Source organism: Trypanosoma brucei, chromosome 8 (assembly GCF_000002445.2).
Source record: "Trypanosoma brucei brucei TREU927 chromosome 8, complete sequence".
In the NCBI taxonomy this organism is placed as follows: domain Eukaryota; phylum Euglenozoa; class Kinetoplastea; order Trypanosomatida; family Trypanosomatidae; genus Trypanosoma; species Trypanosoma brucei.
Genome location: NC_007281.1, coordinates 2,121,643 through 2,146,705, shown reverse-complemented (window position 1 = coordinate 2,146,705; position 25,063 = coordinate 2,121,643). Strand labels below are relative to the sequence as shown.

General features: G+C 50.0%; 9 protein-coding genes across 9 annotated transcripts, besides 2 other annotated features; all 9 read right to left on the bottom strand.

Moving 5' to 3' along the window:
• Positions 1-25,063: part of a sequence feature (sequence corresponds to BAC RPCI93-10K10) that runs on past both edges of the window.
• Tb927.8.7450 (myosin heavy chain kinase A, putative) lies at positions 931-1,914 on the bottom strand (the record flags this gene model as incomplete). The annotated part of the gene is made up of 1 exon (XM_842481.1): positions 931-1,914. The coding sequence occupies one exon, from the start codon at positions 1,912-1,914 to the stop codon at positions 931-933; it is 984 nt and encodes a 327-aa protein (XP_847574.1).
• Tb927.8.7440 (lipase, putative) lies at positions 3,053-4,159 on the bottom strand (the record flags this gene model as incomplete). The annotated part of the gene is made up of 1 exon (XM_842480.1): positions 3,053-4,159. The coding sequence occupies one exon, from the start codon at positions 4,157-4,159 to the stop codon at positions 3,053-3,055; it is 1,107 nt and encodes a 368-aa protein (XP_847573.1).
• Tb927.8.7430 (mitochondrial hinge protein, putative) lies at positions 5,851-6,066 on the bottom strand (the record flags this gene model as incomplete). Its single annotated transcript, XM_842479.1, has 1 exon — positions 5,851-6,066. One exon carries the CDS (start codon positions 6,064-6,066, stop codon positions 5,851-5,853), a length of 216 nt encoding a protein of 71 aa, XP_847572.1.
• Positions 6,483-9,062, bottom strand: Tb927.8.7420 (hypothetical protein, conserved; the record flags this gene model as incomplete). Its single annotated transcript, XM_842478.1, has 1 exon — positions 6,483-9,062. One exon carries the CDS (start codon positions 9,060-9,062, stop codon positions 6,483-6,485), a length of 2,580 nt encoding a protein of 859 aa, XP_847571.1.
• Tb927.8.7410 (calreticulin, putative) lies at positions 10,564-11,751 on the bottom strand (the record flags this gene model as incomplete). Its single annotated transcript, XM_842477.1, has 1 exon — positions 10,564-11,751. One exon carries the CDS (start codon positions 11,749-11,751, stop codon positions 10,564-10,566), a length of 1,188 nt encoding a protein of 395 aa, XP_847570.1.
• Positions 10,576-10,659: a sequence feature (GA-rich).
• Positions 12,364-17,661, bottom strand: Tb927.8.7400 (RNA polymerase IIA largest subunit; the record flags this gene model as incomplete). Its single annotated transcript, XM_842476.1, has 1 exon — positions 12,364-17,661. One exon carries the CDS (start codon positions 17,659-17,661, stop codon positions 12,364-12,366), a length of 5,298 nt encoding a protein of 1,765 aa, XP_847569.1.
• Tb927.8.7390 (serine/threonine protein phosphatase PP1) lies at positions 18,665-19,705 on the bottom strand (the record flags this gene model as incomplete). The annotated part of the gene is made up of 1 exon (XM_842475.1): positions 18,665-19,705. The coding sequence occupies one exon, from the start codon at positions 19,703-19,705 to the stop codon at positions 18,665-18,667; it is 1,041 nt and encodes a 346-aa protein (XP_847568.1).
• On the bottom strand, positions 20,982-22,622 carry Tb927.8.7380 (dihydrolipoamide dehydrogenase, point mutation; the record flags this gene model as incomplete). The annotated part of the gene is made up of 1 exon (XM_842474.1): positions 20,982-22,622. One exon carries the CDS (start codon positions 22,620-22,622, stop codon positions 20,982-20,984), a length of 1,641 nt encoding a protein of 546 aa, XP_847567.1.
• Tb927.8.7370 (hypothetical protein) lies at positions 23,512-24,525 on the bottom strand (the record flags this gene model as incomplete). Its single annotated transcript, XM_842473.1, has 1 exon — positions 23,512-24,525. One exon carries the CDS (start codon positions 24,523-24,525, stop codon positions 23,512-23,514), a length of 1,014 nt encoding a protein of 337 aa, XP_847566.1.

The following is a 25,063-nucleotide window of genomic DNA, read 5'->3' as shown; positions in this document are numbered from 1 at the left end:
TAGGGGGGCGGTTAAGGCGGACCACCGTAAATTATATGATATACAAGACTCCATATAAGCTGAAGAATAAAAGAACCACACAACGGCACAAAAAGAAAGACAGAGAGAAGACACTAAGCGAACAGCGAGGTTGGAAATATACAACGCTCGACGAAAAAGAGCAGAAGCAAGGCGGCCGCAATTAGCTTCCTGATAAAGGCTGCGCGACAGCCCGTCCTCTCCTTTCACTTTTTCTCTTTTCCCTTATGAAGGCAGAAAAAAACATGGCCCCCAGTCCTCGCTAACCCCGATCTTCTCCACCCTGCGCGTGCTGACAGTATTTATCATTTCCAGACTGTCGGAAGCGGAAGCAGAGAACCACTCACCCGCAGAAAAAGCGCATCATCATGCGGTGACGTGGTTGACAACGCGGGGCGCGATCACGAGCTCAAATTACACGGACGGCTGAAGCGAATTCTTACAATTGAGCAAAGAAAGAAGCAGGTGCGCGAAATTTATAACGTCAGTAACTCACGACAGCAGCAGCACCGACGGACCATTCAGCAACAAACACTCGCGTACACACACAATAGCAGTGACGTTGCTGCCCGCCGCGGCAAAGCGGAACATATTGAAGCGTGAGTGACACTAAAAAAGAAACGTACAAGGGACCGTGAACAACAACAACAGCAACAGAGACGGCCTCCCCCTCTTGTTGGTTTAAAACGTCCCGCTTCGAATAACTGTGCCGTGCTCTAAGGAATGCACTATGATGCGAGCAGCGTTTGCAGCAGCAACAACGGCACCACCTTTGGCATTTATGACAACACCAACGGCGACGTTGGCTGCAACCGTAGTCCGGACAGATGTAGAAGCAACACTCATTTCTCCCGTCTTCCCCTTTAGCTTGTGAATACCAAGTGTATCCACCCACTTCCACACCCCTTTCATTCAGTAAGTGACGCGGGACAGCTGCAGCGCGTGCTCAAACTTTTCCTCTTCTGTCATCTCAGATATCGGTTTAGGAGGTGGGATGAAATCCTGTCGGAGTTGGGCCCGCAGGTACGCGTAAACATTTGACTTCTTTGCTTCATCACTAGACTCCGGCACCACACCTGTCAGCGGCTTCAGATCCAAACCCTCGCAAATTTCGTTGCATTTGTGGTTGGCCACGAACCTCGTAATGCCCTCCGTGCCCATGTTCCCCAACCCGAGGCCCCGACCGTCCTCCGTGTGAATTTGCGGGTCTGTCAACAAGTCATTGACGCCCTGCAGATCGCACAAAAGCATCGAGCCCAGGCTATCTACGAGAGTGAAATGAGAGAAAGCTTCAGCCACGTGCAACATATGCTGACGCTTCCGTTTCTGGGAGTCCGTTTTGCAGTGCTTATCATCCTCATAGACGTCACCGTAGTTGCTGTTATACTTTGTGAAGTGTCCCCCAAGTTTGGGTTCCATCACGAAAAGAACATCTCCCGTGTCGACTGTGCGGTGGGAGAAGAACCCATCCTTCAGCTGACGGTACTCGCGGGGGATGATATTACGACTAATACGCAACACCTGACACTGTAAGAATGATATGCGCGGTTTATTAGGTCCATTGAAGGGAGCCTTGTTGAAGTTGCTCGCAAATTCTTCGCAGAGACACTGCGCTTCCCCTTCGCAGAAATAATCCTCTTCCTTCACGTCACTCACAACCTTAAGGAACAACTTGGCAATGCAGCGCGTGCGGCTGCCGTCGTCTTCGATTTCCTCAACCTCATAACAGACCCGCATGCCACCCTTAGCAAAGGGTTTGAGTGGCGTTATAATTTCGACATTGGTGGCTAACACAACCCATTCCTTCTTCCGAAAGCTGTAAATATATTTCGTGGCGCTACAAATGCAACTCTCGCCTGTGGATTTCGGACTCGAGTTCCCCCCCGCGGGCTGCATTAGTTTGACCAAAATGCGAACTGCCAAATGTGTAGATAAATACACGTGTAGTTGTACGATTGATGCTCAGAGAAGCAATGCGCCCCCGCAAGGTAAGAACGAGGGAAGAACGTATATGTATGCCTATAAATAGTTTTCCTCCTTTACAGTGTGATCCTACCTGGGCCTCTCTTGTGCTTTGCTTCACGACGCCGTCCGCAAGAATCCCCACAGGACCGGCTTCAGACTACTGATAGCACCTACTAGTGACTAAGCAAAAACTATGCGTGCGGGAACTATAACAGTGATAAGGAGGCAAACAGCAATATCAACAAGGGCAAAATAAGAAGCGCACGGGAGGATGCGATGGTGGGGATGAGAGTTAATGGAAATGCAGCGCGGAGCCAACTGGCAGCGCTGCGTAATCAAGGGGATGTGAACCAAATGCTCAGACAAGCAAAAAACAAAAAATGAAGAGCAATGACCAATAACATAGTCGCGCGTATAAGTTACGATCGAGGCATGTGCACCAGTTTTCTACTCTTCCTCTCCCCCCACTTCAAGTACATTTTTGCATCTAAGCCTCGATCTCCCTATCGCGTGAGTCACCTCCGACTGCAGTCGGTCTTCTTTCTCTTTTTTTTCCTTCTTTTCTTGGCTCACCAAGAATCTACTATTGAGTTATAGCCAACTTTTTGCCAACGGTTTTCACAAACTCAAAAAAAATTACCTCACTTTTGTTCGTTGACCAACCAACGGATTGTTACTGTTACTGCGGTTAAACCACAGCACCACTGAAGGAGGGAGGTGGGGAGAGCTGAGTGCGTGGACAACAGTTATCGGAAGCCCACAAGTTTCATCGGGGAAAAGGATAAAACAACAGCAATAAAACGAGGCACCCCAAAATAACAACAACAAAAAAAAAGAAAACAATGCAAAACTAGGTAAGAAACTCCTGCTCACAAACGTGAAAGAGTGGAATACGTATACTGATCTTTACCGCCAGTATCAACGCGCAAATTTAACGGATCCCTTTCGTCCAGAAGGAAAGTTTAAAGGGGAAACCCTCGATTCCAGAGATCAAGTCCAATATCAAGTGGTGTCGTGTGCACGCGAGGGTTTCTCCTATCTCCATCCCTTCACGCAACCCACATCCATTTCAGTCCGCAGGCTTGTCGACAGCGCGGAGGACCGAGCACGATTTCCTGGGTCGTTTCCTCTGCGCATATGCGCGGTCCTTCGCCAACATTTGCCGCGTTTCCCACGAAATATTTAAGCCAGGGATGGATGCTGTTGTGGGACCGTCGCATGCGCATCCGGTGCAAACTCCGAGATACATCAGATGATCCGCCACAGATGGATAATCCAAGCTGTCACTGCAACAATAGTCCTCCCCTACACTTCCCGTGGAAAAGTTAATATCGTCCATATCGCTGCAGTTCAGGCACTCCAACGGATCATCATACTTAAACCACAGTTCGTGTGGCGCATGCACATAACCCATGAACAATGGTGGAAGGTGGGGAACAATGTCCTTTCGGTGCACGGCGCGGTAGGGCTCATGGCTCCCGCTACGGAACAATGTTTTCACCCACTGTACAAAGGCAGGGTTACCTACGCGTGGCTTCCCAAACGTATAGAGCTGTACTGACGGGTAATTGCCACCTTGAAGTGATGGCACTACTGGAGGGGAAGACATTAAATCAACAGCTGTGAGGAGGGCGAGGGCTCCACCAAGGCTATGTCCTGTGATGAGAACTGGAAAATTTGGTTCCGACACAATTAGCTCATGTAGCGCTTGCCGTACTTGTGCCCTAAGTGACTCGAAAGCATCGAAAAAGCCTCTGTGAACCAAACAATTTTCGCAGCTCGCGTTGGGGTATGGAGTCCCCCAATACTTTATGTCGTCCACCCAGTTGGCGATATTCAGGGAACCCCTGAACGCTACTACAATTTTACCTTCGCTCGTCCCTGCAAACGCCAGTGTGCCCTCCGTTTTATTCTCAAACAGCCCCTTCAAGACGAACGCAGACTCATTACGACATGCCGCACAGGTCCAATTACGGATGAGGTCGGCATTGCAATACGAAACCTTGGAAAAGTTTAAAGCAGACAACGCCGTCTCCTCCGAGTAGTCGGCAAAGGCGTATTTAAAATGTACCGGGAAACTGAATAAACAAACGATAACGATGGGGGCGAGGTTGGAGAGTGAGTTGCGGAACGAAGAATACGGGCGCGCCATGTGGTTGCCTTTCCGCTCACTCATCTTTTGTCGATGCGATCGACGGGCAAAACAGAGAATTGTTTTTGAATACAGATTTGTGTGTATTGATATCTACGACCCTGCTCACTGTCTTGCAAACCAACAAGAAACAACACGGAGATGAAGCTGTAACGACGGAAACGACACAACAAAATGGGAGGCAAGACATCAAAACATTTCCATATTACAAATAGGACCAAAAGAATAAAAGTGAACAGGCAGAACTAAGTCAAAGAGAATTTACCGACACGTTATTCACTTCATTCGCAATGCCACTCCCCGCAACCATCGGTCAGAAACCGTTCCTACTGCGATGTGCAGGCGATAACCAACTTAGTCGTTGTCTCATCGCTTTTTCTTTTTTTCTTCTGATTTTCCTCCTCCCTTGTTGGGGGGGGGGGGGGTCAACTTCCCACTAGTGTGAACATCAGCCACCGCCGTGGAGTATTTTGGCATCTCAGTGATAAGTTCGTGTGCGCGATGCTGCCAACCGCACAGCGTCACACGCACGGGAACCGAAGATGACGAGGCAGTATAGCAACAAGAGGCGGTTGTTCTCTGTACCCTAGGATATCATGACGGTAACGTAACATTTTTTTTTCCATATGGGGAATTCTGCGGCTGCATGAGTTCCCCCGCCTAAGCGGATGACGTAATGCTTTTTCTTTTCCCCCTCAGCGGTTGTCACATTGACGCGGATTGCTCCTGGAGTTGAGGACCCATCGTTGCCACTGTTGATGCTATCGTTATATTGACCATTACCACTGCTCTCATTGTGACATCAACAGCCCATGAAGTGCGCCAACGACAGCCGGAGCTGCGAAAGCCTTTAATTGCACCCTATTTCTCCAACAATGACAGTCGCGGAAAGCATACCCCTATGTAGCACTGTGGTGGGTCACAGCGCAGTTGTGTACAAACTGCATTGGTGTTAATTGTCGTAGGGGGAGGAGATTAAAGTTTTAAAAAGAGAAACGCAAGACAAAAAAAAAAGAGGTGAACGCACAGCAAAATTACACTGACAAAGTCATGTAACCACAAAATGCAGTTGGAGGCTTCCGCAGTTGCAGGGTCACGAATATCGTGGAGAAGACGTTCTCGCAAACGAATGCATTTGAAATTCTCTACAAATGCGCTCAATTAATCCCCTCATGTCCCTTCACGAGCCTAAACATCCTCTGTGGACCAATCTCCACCCGTTTCACCACCCCAAACGTAATATAATGCTAAAATTCCTTTACTTGAAAATAACAACAACCAGAAAATAAATACCCCCCGTCGTATGCGGTGCATCAATATGTAGAACAGACTTCCACACGTCGAATTGACGCCCCTCTCACCTTGCGACCGCGGCGGGGTGAGTCAGGCATCTCCTCCATTCTTAAACAAAAAGAAAAAAAAAATAACAATCGAACGAACAAAACAACACCTAACAAACTTTTTCCAATCGCTTGCCGACTGTCAAACCACAATTGCGGCAAGGGGTTGCTCACTCCTACGCACGGATCTTAAAGTGACGGTCGTATATATTTCCCTACCCTTTTCCTTCAATTCCGATAGTTAAAGTAAATAAGCGAATAAGTGGACAAGAACCCAGTCACAACCAGTGAGAACTGCATTGCTCCTTCTTGCTTTGATTTGATCCCTCCCATAGCATCATACCCTCTCCCCCATTTTTTTTAGTCCCGTTGACGTTACACCAACGTTGGCCACAGCTTTGGGTCAACGCACACATCGACGCAATGAACTATATCAAAGTATTGGTGGTAGCAGTGAGGCTCCTTTTCTGAAGGGATATCCTTGATGCGCTCGAGGCAGGCACTGTAGGCGAGCACTTTATGTTGGCAGTTGTTCGCCAGGCAGTCCTTTTCAAGATCAAGTTTAATGTCGCGTGGTTCCTCGTCGGCCATAAAAGACTTCTTTTTTTTTTTGCACTGTGCTTCGTATGTTTATGGGTGTGACTGCTTGGCCTTGTTTCGGGGGGTGTAGGGAAAATAGCGAGGTGGGTAAAGGCAAACAGTAGGGATAAGAGTAGCACTGTGGCGAGAAACAATAAAAGAAGAAGAGGGACGGGAGCAAAATGTCCCTCTGCAACTGCATCTCTGCATTGGAGAACCTTTTTTTAGTTGCAACATCACCAAAGTAAAAAGGTGGAAACGGTACGGGGAGCGTCATGCAATGCGAAATCGCAACGCTGGAAGAAATTCCTCGAATACATAACTTCAACACACAACATCTAACGAAATGGAAGTTAGTCTATAATATACCATATTGGTGATGTCGACAAGAGGTAGAGCAAAGCAAACGACAACCCCGGTTCCAACCATTACATGATGCAGCACGGTCCTGAGTACCTTTCTCTAGCAGCCTCATGTTTTTCTTCCTCCACAGCCCTCGCATGGTCTCGCCTTTTCTTCTTTGCTGCTGCAATGGTTCGCTCACTCTCCTCGAGCAGCTTTCCAATCGGAGCACGAGATATGCGCAGCCGCACTAACCCATCACTAAGTGGTCCACCGCTTAACTGAAACCACCGGTCCTGCGCCGGGGTGGCGGACATAAGACTCGCCGGCTGCGTTGCATTTGGCACGAACAGATCAGGTTGCGGGTTCTGTGACCACAACTCGTTAATATCCATAAGGTCAATGTCCACGTAGCCGAAGGCGGCGCGCTCGTATATAACCACACGGATACGATCAAATTCCCGTACGAAGAGTAACGCGGCCGTGGCTGGGTTGCTTTCGTCCCACTGCATGTTCTGCCTGTGCATTAAGTATGGTGTGCGGAAGGTTGGTTGGTCGTATACGGTTAGTGAGCGCTTCTCCGTAAAGGGTGTCTTTTCGCATACCCACACCTCACCGTGGCACTTGAATACGTGTGGCAGCTCCGGTTGCAGATGCCGCACCTCAAGAAACTGCACCCTCACGGCGTGGTAGGAAAGCACTCCACTGGAAGCTCGTACCTGATCCCACATAGAAGTCTGTGTGCTTAGCTGCGGCTGGAAGGTTTGCAGTCGTAGTGGGTTATTAATATTCTGATCCGCACTACTTCGAGTTGCTAAATTGCTGCTAGGCTTGTTCCGACAGTACTTTGCTATGCAGCGCATATACGGCATCATTTCCACAAACCCTTTTGCATTGCTGATGGGAACGTACTCGTGAATGGGGAGATACTGAAACACGGAAACAACAGTATCGCTTTCTGGAAGCGGATCAGCACCCGCTGCATTCCCGTCCTCCTCTTCCGTTGCTACTTGAGCGTCGGAGTCACGTGGAGATCCGCTCGAATTTCGCCGTTCCACTTCCCCCAACTCCCCTTCAGGCTTCTGAGCGCAAGCCTCCGGGTAGAGTTCCCTAAGCGGAGCTTCTGCAGTTTTGACCATCATGCCGAGCACCAGCGCACGCACGGGAAACATCTTACCGTCGGCTCCCTTGTAGGTGTGTAAGAGGCGTGAGGACAACTCACTAACCTTTGGAAGGTTGTCCGCTGACTTGGAGCCTTGCAGCTGCGCTTCCTTCAACCTTTTTCTTTCCTCATCTGCCCGCTTTATTTCCTCATGAACATTCCAGCGGTCTACTTCAATGGCGTTCGGCCATGCTGCCGTGCGATTCTGCAGCCGCATGTAGAACTTGGGCACATCCATAATGCTCCTTGTGCTACGGCCGCCCTCTACGTAACACACACCGAATATAATTGTGTGCACCTCCAACGGGAGGCGGTACGTGACTAGGTCAATAAATTCTTCATCGCCCACGGCACTATATCCATTAATTGCATCCCCCGAATGACGTGCGGTGTGTGGGAATCTCGATTGTAGCTTAACCGGTTTTGGGTTAATGTGGTCTACGTAATTATTCTTTTCGTCTAAAAACACCATGAAGGAATCTAAATCGTGATCACCACCCCAACCAACCCCGAACCGCACATCCGAGAGCGGCTGCCGCAACGCCCCGTATGAATCCTTTGATAATGAGTAGTCTGGAAGTTGCCAGACCGCATTAGTGCGGGAGTTCACCTCCACTCCAAGGACGTCCATCATGGTGGGTAGCGTGTCTACAAAAGTGTAACCAAACGTCCGGATGTTCAGCTCTCGCAAGTCCCATAACTGACGAGAACCCCCGTCCATTGTTATTGTTCCATTGGCACTTCCAGGTGCTGTGCTACCGCTGAGCCTCGTAGGAACGCGGCAGAGCATGCACGCCAAGTTTGCCGTGCCATTTCCAGTGGCGTGCTTCAGATCAATTGTCCCCACCTGCTCATTTGTCATTTCATTCACCACAACAAGCTTGACAGTGGGTAGTACAGAAAAGTCAGCTCCGGTGTAGCTGGTCACAACGAGAAATATGACCGCCGCCTCGGACGGTATCTTGTGCATCACGAACGTTACAGACTCGTCGCACATCTCGCGAGAGTTTTCGCTACGAAACGCTCGTCCATCTTCATCAAATATGTGACCTCCGCCACGCTTGTCATTCAGCACCTCCTCAACCATCTCTAGCTCCGATTCGTTGTAGATGCGGGAGAAAATAGATTCAATGACTCCAAACCGCTTCAGCTCGTCGTCTCTTCCGCCCCGCATTTGGAGAGCACGGCGGCGAGCAGCGAGTGCAAGTCCTGGTAGACGGTTCTCTTCTTCGCCTCCAATACGACTGTCGCCACTGATAAACATATAAGGCAGTTGCTGCGGGTCAACGAGGAAGCCGCAGTCTCGTAGCGCCTCCTCATCGGTGCCGACTGGAAAAGGATGATTGAAGAAAACCACATCAAGCAGGACTCCCTCACTGCTAAAAGCTACAGCACTCAGATCAAGGTCCACGGGGTCCGCGCCGACGAAATCCCAGTGGAGGCCAACGGAGACGGCAATATTTCCGGGAATGCGAAATAACTTTTGCTGCAGCTGGGCTGACATCTTCTCCTCCCCTTCCGACTTGCACTATATGATGTAGTAAATTCTATATATGTATGTATACGAACGGCTGCAGCTGTAAGCGTGTATTTGTTTTGCAGCTTCTACTTATCACTTCGCCTCCTGTCTTACCTGCACCAAGCACACACTGCGGAAGTACAAGGCGGGGACTATGTAGGAATATATAAACCACTGCCACCTCTTCCTGTACAAGCAGAAGTTGTGTGCGCGTGCGAAGGCGTTGCCCTTTACTAACCTTTTTCCTTCTTCCTGGTATATGATTCTTCACTCAGAGTTTCTCCCTCCAGCCGCCACTGACGGCAGAGGTGTTTCCTAACAGATGGAAAAGGACTAAATACGAGCAAGGCAAAAGAATCACAGCGGTGGCGAGAGAAGTGGACGTGTTTAGCAGGTACGCCACCCAATAGGCAAATATATATATATATGGGTATGCAGCGGCGACTGCTTTGATAGCTCGAAGTGCCGGTAAGTATGAATCAGACAAGTGAAAACAGGAAAGTAAGAAGGGATCCGGCTGATGAAAAACATGCAAAAAGAAGGTTAAAAAGCCAAATACCCCAAAGCACGTTAAACAAAACAAGAGGAAACATTTGCCTGCGTCTACGGGAAGCATGAAGAGATCCCACAGCGGAGCCCCTTCTTGCTTCTTAACTCCCCTTCTTTCCTTCCTCCATCCACTTCGCTCACTTTCCTTCTGCGGTTCGACCTTGACATCTGTTGCTGATCATAAATCCTTTCTCCTCACCATTGCCACTCTTCCACTCCTCTTGTATCTTCTTTTCCCTTACAGTAGTCCTGCCACTGGAGACACTGAGGCAAATGTTTCCATGCATGAAAGCCATCCGGTTTTCATTTCCCCATTCCCTGCAGCCCACAGACTCAAGCGTTGTCATTTTTTGATGCAGGGCCGCCTGCCACCAGACCCCGGGTAGAAAAAAACAACAAAGAACCAGACGGTATATGGAGGGACAACGGAACCGAGAGAAGGACCACAGCAGCAGCAGTAGGCAAAACTGCGCATTCCCCCCATCCTTTGATAAATCAAAGTCCAGGGAGGTTGTCGCGCCTCTGAATTGCATGACCCACTTGGCGCTTTGGAAACCCATTGGACTGCCCCTTCCTTCTTTTTTTTTTTTAGAATTCTTCGTCACCCTTCTCCTCAAATGCGCTTCCTGTACTTCTCTCCCTTCTACATACCACGTCCTTATGAGCACACCTCTTTTCCCTCCTTTCGGAAACCCTGGTAGCTTTTTCCCCTCCCTGTGGAAATTCTCTTTCCCCATTTGATACCTTTCATTCCCCCTTTCTCTGTTTTACTGAAGTCTTATGGGTTTAAATGTTACAAGGCAATATATAAAGCAACCACACAAAAACACGGAGAGACATCGCCCCTCACAAACTCCTCTGAACAAGCCGTGACCACATAAACAGTTGAAAGAACTATACTTTCACTGACATGTTAATGAAGGACGTGTGTTGAGCTCTACAAGTCTGACTTATCCTCCTTCTTCTTTTTGTCCTCTTCCCCGTCGGTTTCCTTCTTGTTTTCCTCCTTTTTATCTTGTTCTTTCTTCTTCTCGAAGGCTGCGAGGGCATCCTCTTCTGCTTTCTTCATGCCATCATAAGTGCTCTTCACAATGTCCAGCACCTCCTTCACATCATCGCCGATGATAATGTCCTTGAAGATACTGCCGGATTCCACTTGCCACACGTCAATGCCAACATGTGTGAGAGGCTCAGGAATTTTGTAAAGTTCCTCATCATTCTTATACGCTGGATTGGGGATCCTGCGTGGCGCCCATGGACCCTTGTAGGCCGGGTTCGGGATCTTACGGGGTGCCCACGGGCCCTTCGACTTTGGGTTTGGTATCATAGGGGCCTCCCATGCACCGTCCTCAGCATCGTTCCAGTCTTCTGGTTTCTTCGCCTCGGGGTCGACAATTTTTTCCGGTTCGCTGTCCCAGTCCTCCGGCTTTTTGTCTTCTGGGTCGTCGATGGTTGGCACGTCCACCCAGTCGGCGGGTTTCTTGTCTTCGGGGTCATCAATTTCTTTTTCGGGGAGGAAATCCCAATCAGCCTCCAGGGTTCCCTTTTCTTTCGAAACGCCGTCAAGGAAGAACTCGTACGAATTACTGGGGGTGATGTGCAGCGTGTAGACATGGGTTAGTTTGTCATCAGGGTAGCTTGGGCGCTTCTTCCACTCTCTGTTTGCGCCGTTGTAGCTGATGATGATGTGAATCTTCTTGTCGTATCCGCAGCGGTCAGGTCCGAACATGAGCCAATACTTCGTTTCCCCCTTGAGCTCAGCTGGATCCATCTGTGGAAGGAGCTTAATGTACCCGCCGCCGCACCGGAGGTCCTGCTCATGTTTCACAGAGAAAGAAACAACGAAGTCTTTCTTCTCGTTTGTGATGGGAGTGGGGAGTGGTGTGGAGAGAGCATAGAAGCGAGCATCTTCCGTAAGTCGAAGGCCCTTGCTCTTCTCCGCATCCGCGTAGAACTTGCCGGCAGACAGCTCCACTTTGCCGTAATCACTGCGTGCCTTTGAGGCTGTCCAGTGGTCAATGCTGCTGAACTTCTCATGGAAATGGATGGCGCCGTGAACAGTTGCCACCGTTGCAAGAGCCACGAAGACACAGGCGACCGCTACTGGGCGCATGCACATTAGCATTATTATCAGATGCCTTTGTTTTGACTTATATTGAATTTATTCAAGTCTTATATTAAAATCTTTTTTAAATCGCTGGTTACTCCTTGAAATGTTTTGCGTCAAAAAGAGTCTTATTTTAGAAAAAATATGATGGGAAATAGTGATATTTGCTGCGCATGCCCTTACAACGTCGACGATTAGTCATCTGAAGTGACTGCATCCATGTTGAACACAGTAAAGAAGAGATTGTTGACACGAATGGCAGAATGACCGTATCGACATGTGCCCTCCTTCTCCACATCCAAAACGGCTAAACTTTAGGTTGTGCAGGGAAACTGCCATTCTCTTTCACCGTTTTTATTTTTTGAGTTCCACCCTTGCCCGCCCCATTGGGTGTATAGCTCTCAACAAGCAAACATACACAACATCTCGAAAGCTTCCCGACCACAAATAATCCTCTCCTTTCCTCTGTAGGGTCTCCAAGAAAACGCTGATATCCTCTGCACCTTCGTTCCCACCTTTTCTGCTTCCACTCAACTGCACGCTGGCACTTAGCAGTTTAGCGCTGCTTACAGAATACACACCAAACAGGTTGACAAGGTTTGACCTTCCCACCTCACTAATTTCCTTTCGTTACTGTTCTTCCTCTTCCTCGTCCCCAAACTCTGCGGCTGTCGGCGGTGCCACCTGCTGGGGTGTCTTTGCAGTGGGCATATAATTCGTGGAGAGGTCATCTTCCTCATCCTGTTCCCTTCCCCCGCCAGCCTCCCGCCACATGACATTTGAGTCACTACGATGTGTGGATGGCTCATCACCTCGTATAGCGTAACCCGCGTGGGTGGGTGAGAGTGTCGGAACGTAGAGAGCTGACTGGGACCGCGAGTCCTCGCTGTGCGACCGGCCGACTTCTGTGCTGGCGTATACCTGCGACGGTGGGGCAGCACTGGACATGGCATGGGGCGTGTACGGTACTGAAACACTACCGATACCTTGCATGGTCATAGAGTTGTCGGTTCTTGGTAGTGAAGCTTGCATGGAAGTTGGCGCCACGCTGTGTTGCAGGTGGTAAGAAGAGGCTTCACTGTATTCGGAATAACTGTGTGCCACTGACGACATCCGCGTTGAAACTGGGTTGAACGCGCTGGCGGAAGACATAACGCTGTACATTTGTGAGGCGCTTGCTTCCCGCCCTCCGTATTCCAAAGCGGGGGATGTAGAATAAGCTTGACTCCTGTGCACTGCGCTCGCTTCGAGCCGACCGCCGTGGTACGTCGTCGAAGGGTTGTATGGGGCCGAGGCCGTTACTGGTGCGGAGGAGGACCCCCCACCGAAACCCTGGCGGAGAAACAGACTGGCATTGTTTACAAACGGTGTTGCATCATGATCTCTTGGTCGGTACGCAATGGAGGATTGGATATTTTGCTGCAGCGTGGACCCGAGACTGTGATACACATTTACATCCTTTCCGGGTGCAACCGCTTCTGCCTGCGGTACAGCCTGCTGCAGCGCTGCCATGTTGAGAACAAGATCGAAAAGCCCCGTACCAACGCGCGCTTGGTTACCGAGCACAAGATTTGCTGATACCCCACGCACGGGATCGCACTCGCCAAAAGATGCAGCCGCCATAAGCACCTTAACAGTTTCTTCAAATGAACAGCGCATCAACGGACCCGACGTATCGGAGCGGTTGATTCCTGAGCGAGAAACAGCCATCAGGTACCCATGCTGACATATCGTATCCACCAGTATAGTATAGTGGCGGTAGTTAATATTGAGACCATAGGCCAGGTAAGCCTCACGAAGTTCCGTCAACATCTTTGATCTCGCCGCCTCAATACCAAGAAGACTACATACCTCAGGCACTTTGTTGCTACTCGTTTTCACCGCATTAATAATGTTCTTACCATCCTCACCTACGACACCAATAAAAGCACGTCGCAATGCCGTGCCGTCCGTGTCTATTGCCCATATTTTGTTGCCACTCATTTTCCCCGTTGCCTGATCTACAGTGAATTCGGTGGTGTCCTTCAGCAGCGCCCGACGCACACCGGGAATACCACGCAAGTGAACCCGCGCAAGAAGGGCTGGGATTTCACGCTTAAGCTGTGGGATCGAGTCAGCTCCTTCGTTATATCTGGACCGCATTCTTATGGTCCGCTGGCGCACATTGTTAGCCATTCCCGTTTCAATTATGTAGCTTTCATCCACTCGCAGGATAGCTTGCTTCACATCCTTCATATCGAGGGCCTTGTCGGTGACCATATCCACGTCGAGCTCCAACCTCACCACCCATGGCGAACCTGCCACTACCTCCTGTATTCTTAGCTCTGCATCGCTTTCATCCATAACATTCCACTCTAGTTCTAGGATGTCACGATCAGCCTCCACAACGGTGTGACGTGGGTCAGGGTCGTAGATGAACTGTATGCGCCTTGTGATACTCTCCAGCGTGCAGTATTCAATGAGATGCTGGGCCTTTTGCGCATTTCGCTTTTCATCATATGGTGGAAACAGAGACACTGTCATGCTCGCGTGCTTTTGGTTTCGTGAGACGTTTAGAAGCTCCAGTAAACGTGGCACACCGAGGGTAACGTTCTTTGAGGAAATTCCCGCATTGTGGAACGTGTTAAGTGTCATTTGTGTGGCAGGTTCACCACACGACTGCGCAGCGATTGCCCCAATGTTCTCACCCGGCGTGGTGAGTGACTGGTGGTACTTGGTTCTAATTTCCTTGAGAAGATACTCAAAAGCCCTATCGTTAAGTTTATATTCCTTCAGCACCCTTTTTGACGCAAGTAGCTGCCTCAAATGAACGTTGAAGAGAGTAAGCGCACTTTCAATGCGCTCACGACTCAACGTATTCCTGATGTATCCATCCCCTCCCCGGTGGTAAGATGGAAAGAGTTTCATGAGATCTTCTTGAAGTTTCCGCACGTGGTCGATAATAGTGATGGGGCTCAGGTTGGACACTTGACTACGTTTGCCCATAGTACTGCGCGCGTTTTGGATAAGTCGACCTGGATTAACAGGGAGGTTAAGCTTCAGTTTATCACGATCCTCGAGGTCAAGCATTTTGCGTGACCACTCGCGGTCCGCCGTAAGCTGTTCATATTCTTCCTGAAGTTTCCGAACATTTTGGGGATCAGCGCGTAGCATCTTCCTAACGTGGGGATCCATATAGTTACCACCAACCTTCCCACTGAAGGTGCCATCCACGTCGTACTCATATTTGTACGTGTCTTCCATCTCCTTATCGTCCCGAAAGGGAAGAGGGAACAGCTGCCCACCCTCTATACGGGCCCCGTCAAGACCGTCTTCACCGTACATAAACTGAATTAGTTCATCGTTTGCATTTCGCACAGTACCGTCGTAGGCTGCGTGGACATCTTCTAGCGCCTTGATAAGCTTACGCTGCAGGTAGCCTGTATCAGAGGTTTTCACCGCAGTATCGATCAAACCCTCACGACCAGCCATTGTGTGGAAAAAAAACTCGTGCGGTTTCAGACCCTCAACGTAACCACGGTTTGCCATGCCGCGTGACGTCTCACCATAATCGTCAAGCATAAAGTGTGGAAGCGTGCGCCTACGAAAACCGAATGGAATACGGCTTCCCGCGACGTTTTGTTGCCCAACAAAGACGGCAATTTGACATATGTTCAGATCTGTACCCTTACTGCCCGCTTCAATCATCACCTTGAAGCTGTTAGTGCGACGGACGTTGCTCAGTGCCTTCTTTGCTGCCTCTTCGCGGCACTTGTTCAGTGCGCTGTTGACATCTGCTTCGAATGACTGCAGAAGTGTCATACCAGCCTTGCGGTTCAGTGTACGGTTGTTGGCAGCCGCACCAATTTTTTCAACATTCCTCCGTGTTTTCACGAGGACATCATTCATCTGCCGCAAGGTGTCACTGTCAGCTACGGTGTCTTGAACCCCAACGCTGAAACCGAAGTTAAGTAAGAAAAACGTCGTCACGCGCTGCACGCCGTTGATGAAGCGTGCCACTTCATCAGATCCATGCTCATTAAATATAACGTGAATGAGTGATCCCGGTGCAGCACCAACGATACTCTTAGTGATTGGTCCACATAACAACTGACCACGTCGTATCATCACTACGGAATCATTGTGAGGAAAGGGGGGCCGGTCCTGTGGTGTTGCTGGATGGTTAACCTCAGGAAGGATAAGTGAAAATACCTGCTTTCCGGTCCAGAGGGGTCGGGGTTTCAGAATGGCGGGAATGGGTAACTGCCAAAGATCCAGCCAAAGTGCCACGCTTTGCACAAAGTACTTATCGAGGAATGTGTCCTTGTCCGTCAACCGGTAACTACCCAGCAGACTGTCTTGCACAATACCCATGCACGGAGCAGACTTATTGGGCGAGACGAAGTTCTTTGGAACCATCATCATTTCAATCAGCTCTGCTTTCGTTAAGAGACTCTGCGGCACGTGCAAATTCATTTCGTCACCATCGAAGTCAGCATTGTATGGTGTGGTACAAGAGAGATTAAGCCGGAAAGTGTTATAGTTGAGAACCCGAACCCTGTGGCCCATCATACTCATGCGATGCAATGTCGGCTGTCGGTTGAACAAGACGACATCCCCATTAATCACATGCCTCTCCACAACGTCACCGATGTTTAGCGTCACCTTGGAGCGGTCACGCAAGAGCGCGAGTTTTGTTATGGTGCCATTCGGATGGTGTATGTAATTCGCCGACGGGTAGACCGTGCGCCGGGCAAACTCCGTCAGTCGCTTCTTATTTACTGTGTTCACTCGCTCGGGGAATGTAAGCGTCATCGCGACAGAAAAGGGTACACCTACTTCATCCACGTCAATGTTCGGATCGCCTGTGATGACGGTTCGAGCGGAGAAGTCCACCCGCTTCCCCATTAGATTTCCACGCAGTCTACCGTACTTCCCCTTCAAGCGCTCCGTTAATGACTTTAGCTTCTTTGTGTCATTCACCTTCGTTGGCTTATAGTATGTGGAAGCGTTATTGAAATATGTCGCCACATGTTCTTGCAATAAAGCCCGGCTCCGGTCAATTGCTGCCTGCACGTCTGACTCCTTATCCCTGCGTAGTTGGTTGTTGCGTTTCACAATGGACATGATCTGATGCGTGAGTTCATCATCTGACCTGAGACCGCCGAAGGATATTGCGGGCCGCACCTGCGGGGGTGGAACTGGAAGCACAGTGAGCACAAGATCCCGTGGGTGGCAACGTTGAGGGTCGAAGCCCATCAAGCGAGCATCATCATCGGACACGCGGTCAAGCACCTGTCGCACCTTATCAGCGTGCCACTCGGCGTCTTGTTCCTCATGTACTGCCTTGATAACGAGTGTTGGGTAGATACCATAAAAGCGACTTACGCGGGGTTGAGACGCACCACAACCCCGTGTCGCGCCTGGCCCCATTCCTGATCCGCCATTGAAAGGGGCACTATCAAAGCCGTCAATCCCCATATCGTCTTCGGTGCTGGTGGAGACGCGGCACTTTGCCTCAGCCATCTTCGCAACTTGCCGAAGACGGTTGAGGCCTGTCATGTGCTGCAACTTCTTATGTACGTCCTGTTCGCGCGTGTTAAGGAGGAGAGCCCCGCACGTTTTGCAAACACACTTCAACACCTGCAGTACAAGATCGAAGACGCCAATATTAAAGACAGGCTCTGCGAGCTCGATGTATCCGAAGTGTCCAGGGCACTCTGGGTGCTTCCTATGACATGTCTCGCATGCGAATTCGAAGTCAGTGGTACCCATACGCAAATCATTGATGCCTCCCCGGACTGGTCGGCCGCGTTCATACGACTTGGCGTGCTCGACAAGGCACACGGCGTAACTTTTGATTTGCCTCTCCTTAAATATCTCGAACTGCACTTCATTCACCTTGTGCAACTCCATCTGGGAAACCGGTAGGGCCGCACCACCTGACATGTTTGCACTACTTTTTGGCCTCTCCGGTAATGTCTCAGCGTTTCCTATCAAAGCAAAAGAAAATGGAAGTTATGTGCTCGATTCCCCCTTGCGTTTTAACGTTTATTTTACTTACCCTTTCAACACTTTTTGGTTTCTACGCTCTCCACACTTCGCGTATGTGGTTTAACCTATGCAAGGGGAGGACTTGCTTCTACTGGAGGGTGCGAAAAAGCAATGACCAGGAGGATGGGGATAAAATTAAAGCAATAAACAGATAGTAAACCGGATGTATATCCTGAAAGAAACCCGAAGGAACTCACAAGTCGGATCATCCTCGAAAGTTTATCAGCGCACAGCCATGCGATAAGATGCAAAGTTGTCGTTGTGAGTTAGGATCAGTGAGGAAGAGGTAATACATAAAGGCGCAGCAGAGAAAAACAGTGGCGGGAAAGCAGTGTTTCACTTTTTCTGTCCAACACCTGGCCCAAAGTCCGCCCTTCGACTCCCTCCGAGCCACTCCTTATCGTCGGGGGAAGCCCATCTATAGAGGTGCGAAGAGGATGTGTTGGTTACACTCCACTGTCAGCCGTTATCTGGCGCCTCTTTTACTCCGTTTCATGCACATTATGTAATTGTACTCTGTCACTTCGGTGTGTGTATAAAAGTTTAACATACGTTATACTGTGCAAATTCCCCCTCCCTTCCCTTTGAGTCCCCCTTCCAATCTCGCGCTACCCACTCCTTTGGATTTCATCTGCGCGCGGGGCCGTGCTGCGTTGAGCCGCAAGGGATCCCCATGTACACGCGGAAGTAGAGCAGACACAAGCAGCGCCGTAACGAAGGAAAAAGGGTAGGCGGGTGCACGTGGAGGGGAGAGAGGCATTGTCCGTGCGCGACACCTCATCTTCGATTTATTCCTCGTTCCTTTGTACCCTCCAGGCATGCGCACTGACACATGCCCCACGATCCACTCCCTGAATCCAAGGGTCTCCCAACAACCGCATGAGTACCTTCCATAACGCTAAAAGAAGTACCTCAGCAGCGTACGTGTTGGTTCAATCTGTACAAAGCTACACATCAGATTTTCATCCACACACATAAATGCACCGGCGTTGTCAAACTCATCGCAGTAGTTCGGCGCAGAGAAAACTGTCACAAGCTGCCGTGCTGCGAAGAATTCATAACCCGCGTCCACCACCTGGTGCGCACGGCAAATGAGGTCGAGGTCAAACTTCTTATTGAAAGACTTCACGACACTCTCACTAAAGGTCCACGACACGCCGCGGTCATTCTCACTCCAGTTACTCTCCATATTCGTGCTGGGATCAGACCATAACAAATCGCATATCAGTCCACTATCGGGCACGTCCGTGGGGCGGAGAATGCGACGTATCTGATCGAGATCAGTGAGTTCGGGACTGAGCCCACCATGCATACAGAGGATACGTCCTTCAACCAATCCAGCCACTGGCATGCAGTTGAAAGTATCGGTGAACTGTTTCCACAAGCGGACACTATACCGCCTCTTGCACTCATCGAAGAAACCGTATATACGGTTGATGCTACTACACTCGTGGTTGCCACGTAGGAGGAAGAAGGTCTCAGGGAAGCTCAACTTATATGCGAGCAAGAGACAGATTGTTTCCAATGACTGGTCACCACGGTCTACGTAGTCCCCGAGAAAAATGTAATTTGCATCTGGAGGGAAGCCTCCCAAGTCGAAGAGTCGCAGGAGGTCGGTGTACTGTCCGTGCACATCCCCGCAAATTCTCACGGGGGCGGCAATTTCTACTAGCATCGGCTGCGACATGAACAGCGCCCGGGACTCCATCACTAACCACCGCACCTCAGCCTCCGTTAACCCCTCTGTCGTTGCCCGTCCGGTTCCATTGGTTTTAGGAGTGCTTTCTTGTGTCTGGGCGCTCTGGAACGCGGCAAGGCGTGAGATGCGAGTGTACGCCCGCTGGTTACTGTCTCCATTATCTCCTTGGGCAGTTCTTGTGGCGGCATTGTTGTGCGCTGGGTTGAGCAGAAGCTTCCTTATGATCTCACGACAATTCATTGAAACTTCAGTTGCTTAGCCACTACGTGAGTCGCTCACTAGAACTTCTGCTGTATGTGTTAACTCGCAACCTGTGATATTTGATTTGTCCAGCTGATCACTAGATGACGTCCCGTCGTGGCCGATAGCCGTACAAAGCAACCGTTTGTCCAACGGGTCAACACGGCCACGAGGGACGGGCGGCTAAGTGGATTGGCCCGTATCCCTTTCTGCAGTTCTGTAATTCCTCCCCCCGCTTCTCCCCTCCGACTTTCTAATCTTCCCTTCTCTAACTCCACTTCAACCCCTGTTACCTGTTGTTAAACCTTTCTTATTTTTTCAGCTCCTTGGGCTTCTTCTTCAGTTTCTGCTCCTTTCCTAACGTTCCCTCCTTCGTCGCGGTTTTGCCTTGTGGGACCGCCTCGACTGCAGCACCCGCGGGAATACACCGAAGCACTCCGACAGAAACACTAGAAGCAATGTCGAAGCACTAATAATGAGGGACAAGGTTTGAGAGAAAGTGGATCGGCCGAACGAAAAAAAAAAAATTCAGTCAAGCTACAGCAATCAAAGTAGTTCCAACGGCTAAAGGACAGCGCGCCTGCCTACAAGTTGGTTAAGATACGACATTCATTTGTGTGTATGTGTGTCCGATAAAACATCATGCATGAGGCCCTCGCCATAGTGAGTACTCAAACATCGGGGTAGTCCCTCCCCCCCACCCACACACACATTTGGATCGTTGTAACGTCCGCACGCAGACGTTTCAAAGTTATATCACGATGACGTGCTTTCTTTCCCGTTGCCGTTGGTAATGACTGCTTATCGCGGGGAGGATTTCGCCCTCCCCGCGCATTTCAGCCATGGCCATAACGGTATACAGAACACTGCACGGTATGAAACAAAGCAGAGAGGCGAAAGACAGGTAAGGTAGGGAGTCGATAGGTCTCTCACCTTCGAAGGAAGGAGACGATTGATTATGAACTCACTGATAAGAGGGGTGGTAAAAAAAGAAGAAAATGGATGAGGGTGAGGGAAGGGAAGTAATAATACACTGTCCTGGATCTTATGCCCTCATGCGATCTGCTTTGGACCAGCGCACAACAGTACTCTCACATATCCCTAAAACGTATACACATGACGATGGAAGAGCTGTAACTGAACATCCAGCAGTCACGCCATCCGCAATTTGGGCCCTTTACGGGGCCGTAGGCTTGTGTGCTTCCACAAACATTTAGAGTCGCCCGATATCCTCGGTTGCTTTTCAGCTTTGCCTCACCATCGGCTGCTTTGCCACCTATTGTTTGCCACCGCCTTGAGCATTTCCCAGCGAACAATAGCCCCGACCTCGCTCACAGTCAGACGGAGTCCATGTATTGCAGACGAGACCGGGGAATGTACCGGGTTTTAACATGGATGTGCCCAATATGACGCGCAAGCACTCTAGAAATGCTTGTGAAACGGATGGGTACGCTGTGAGCATTTCACTCAGCTCGTATGCCGACTGTTTACGTTGAATCGCCGCGGTAGCGAACTCTACGATAGTACTTGCGCTCCATCCCACTACGTGAACGCCGAGAAGCGTCTTTTTACTGTCATTACTCGCGAGTATTTTTACAAACCCTTCGGTGTTGCTCGCAGCCACGTTGCGACTGCAGAGTTCAAACCCATACTTGGCCACTACATACGATACATTTTTTTCTCTGCACTGCTTTTCGTTTTTTCCCACGGAAGCTACGGCAGTGTCTAGGAATACAATTCTGGAATGGTCGGGGTGAAGCGGCTCCGTTATGTGTGGACTGTATATATGATCTACTGCCAACCGCCCCTTCGCTTCGCCCATACTAACTGACCTGTCACGACCTGTTGCGTCTCCCACGGCGTAAATGTGTTTTTGGTTTACACACCTGCCAAACTCGTCTAGCACAAGTACCCCGTCGCGCACTTCGCAGTTAGTATTACGTAGGCCCAGTCCGAAGTAATTCGGTCGGCGCCCAGTCACGATGAGGGCCCGCTCCACTTCGTACGTCTGAAGTTCATGTGTCTTGCGGTGCATGATGGTATAGCGAACTCCATTCCCCGAGGTGCCGTCATTTGGTGTCTCCTGGCCATCACTCTCACTTTTGGTCAGTGATTGTAAGCTGTACAGCAAGCAATCTTGGTGCACCTCTACGCCATGCTTTTCCATTCCCTTCTGTATCGTTGCTGCCACATCATCATCTTCCTTCGGCATTATGCGCTCCTTCTTGTCTAGTAGAAACACCTTGGTCTTACCAAGCCTGCCGTATGTCGTCGCGAATTCACTGCCAAGCGCGCCGCCACCCACCACTACCATGCTTTTTGGCAGCGGTAACGTCATAAGGTCATCGGAAGTCACCACGTTCTTGTGGTCCACGGGCACATGTGGCTGCGTGACAGGGACAGAACCTGTGGCGATGATGAAATAATCAGCCGTCACCGTTCGGTACTCCTTTGCCTCGCGGCTACTGACCTCTAACTCATGAGGGCTAGCAAAAGCGGCGCGACCGTAGAGTAACGCCACGTTAGAGGCGCTGAGGGCAGATAGTACCTGCTTTTCCCGCGTCTCGCTCACCTCTTGCAATGTCTGCAGCATGCGTTCATCGTCGAGTTCCATAAAATTTGAAATGGTAGTTCCATACACCCGTTCGGCGGAACTTCCCCTCGCGCGCCCCAAAAAATTTGACATTTCCCACAACGTTTTCGACTGAAGTGTGCCATTCCACAGATCGCAACCGCCAATACGCTTTGCTTCTACAAGACAGACCCGTTTGTTGTAGTCCACAGCTCGTAGGGCTGCCGCAATGCCAGCGGGACCGGCGCCGATGACACATACGTCGAAATGTGTTTTGCCGAGCGACTGCCAATGTACGAGGTGTGGTCGCTGGTGCGTGAAGGAGAAACGCGTGTGCCGTAACATGGTGGCTTTTCACGTCGAGGTTGCGTGCCGCTTGCTGATTCGATTTGCTAACCAGTTCTACGTATAGCACCGCCCTCACTGCTGCCGTCCAAGTTAGATTTGGAGACTTTGAGGAGGGAGTGCTGTTTGTCAGCCCCCCTTTATTTTCTCTCTCTTTTTTTAAAAAGAAAGCAACCCCTATTTCCTTCCTCCTTACCTTGTGTACTTTTTGCCAAAGTTTGACTCTAAGTTTTGGGTCGTGCCGCAGAAGGTGGGAGACAAGATGAAAGGGACAGAAGAAGGGGGGGGGGGTTTTGCGTTTGCAGGGGGGCGGGAGCAAGTGTTAGGAGGGGGTGTAATCGTCCAGTTTTTGTGCTCTTCGTGGTGCTCAAGAGTGTTAAATTTTCATAAATGCATAGGCCACAAAGATTGTGCATGTGTATGTATATATACATACACATATCCTCACGGTGGTCCTCTCTTGCGGCTCAACCGATGGGTTACACGTGTGCAGCGTGCACTGCATGCCAGCACGACAAGGCAAACGAACGGACAAAGTTGAAAAGAAAACAAAAATTAGACATCTGAAATAATGCTCTCATCGACAGTTAAATGAACAAATTCGTTCGCTTATTTACTTGTAAGGGAGCAATCACAAAAAAAAAAAAACAAGAAAATACGAGCGGATATGAGAGGGGGGGGGGAGAAAGAAGGGGAAACATACTATTTAGCCGCGTGCGGCAACGTGCATCCCCCACAACACGGTAGAACAACTAAGGCAGATGTACCACTGCGGAAAGATGAAATTGATGATGGGGGGGGGCATGGTGCGGCAAAACATAACAAGTCAATACAACTAAACCAGAGGGTAAAAAACAAAACAGGTACACCTTAAAAAAGTAAGTAGATATTACGGGTAGTAACCCACAGAGGCACCCCCTGCTTCCCCCGGTAGGGGGTCATTCCCCTGCTGGTGCATACGTCTGATCAACGCAGAGATGCGCTGTAGGTCATCTTCCATCTCCTCGTGACTACTAAGCATATCAGCATCGTTTATGTTCGTTGACACGGGGAGAGACGGCCCCATTCGGGGGCTTCGCGAGGGGATATCTGATCCGTCGATGGTGTTTGTGTCGCTTGCGTTCGACTGCAGGTTGTGGGATAGCTCACGCGTCTCACAGCTGTTTTTTCGCAGGATGCTTGTGGGTGTAGCTTGCGGGTTGTGCACCGACGTCATGTCTTTCAGCCCTCGTTCTCTCAGGGAGACTTGGGTGCTAGAGCGTGCAGGTCCGTCGCTCGGGTAGTCTGATAAGCCGTTCGCTGTTTTATCCATTTCCAGGATAAACTCCGAGGACGGCGCTGTCTTTGTGCTGTTGGATTTATCGTCCCTGCCGTGTGTGATCCTGCGGCGTGAGGCACTTAGTCTGAGTTGACAGTCAGCACTGTCACGCGTCCGCTCCCTATCACCGATAGTTTCTGTACCCACTGCTTCTGCGGGATTGGGTACGGAGTTTGAGGTTTGCTGCACTCTCATCATCTCTTCACCCCCAGCAGGATGCGTAGATTGTGGAAGGTGGTCAGTGCAAGGGACTGCATTGAATTGCTGGCTACTTTCTGGGGCAATGGCGCAATCGCCATTGTTAACGATGAGTGCCAACTTCTTCCTTTGCGTACGACTGTTATCATCCTGGTTTGCATCACAGTCACTTTCCTCATCGTCGGCGTCCACATCGTCCTCAGCTATTTTGCTTCCTCTCGCCGTCGATACTGCGGGCAGCCCATCTAGCAGACGCGGGCCATTTTCACCAACGCTGTCTCCAGCGGCTGCGATAGTGTTGTCAGTTTTATTACCGTTCTCTCCTCTGAAGACTCCCCCCTCATGGCCGTGGCTTTTCTCTCCGAGTCTTCCTACCCCGGAACCCATAGCCGTTTATGTGCTGGCAGTAGCGGCGGTTGGAACGCAGTTCTGTGACTCCGTTTATATAACAATGTGTGTTGGTCACACCAATTTAAAAATCCACTAGGATGAAGGTGGAGCGGAGGAGGCAGAAGTGGTACCGGCTCACTTTCAGATATTGTCCAGGGACCGCGAAAGATACCGTGTTACTAAGTACTTCTCTTCCCCTCACGCCGTTCTTCACCTAACGCAAATATCACTGATCATCGATAAGCATCCACAAACACACCATGAAGAGTTAAGAAGTGGTGGGAAATGAGAGGTAAAAAAGCAGTAGAGGAAGGGTAATAACATCACAGGAACTCAGTGCAAAACGAAATGAACAGGAAGGAGATAAGGATATAACTAACCACGTGGTGTGATGGCAGTGGTTATGGACCCCCGGTGCCGCAGGCACTTCCACGTGTAAAGGGCCTTCGCGCTGAACACACCAACACAGTGCCAACACTGAGAATAACTGAAACTCGCATAAATAGATGAGGGTCCGAAGAAAACCAGCCGTGCC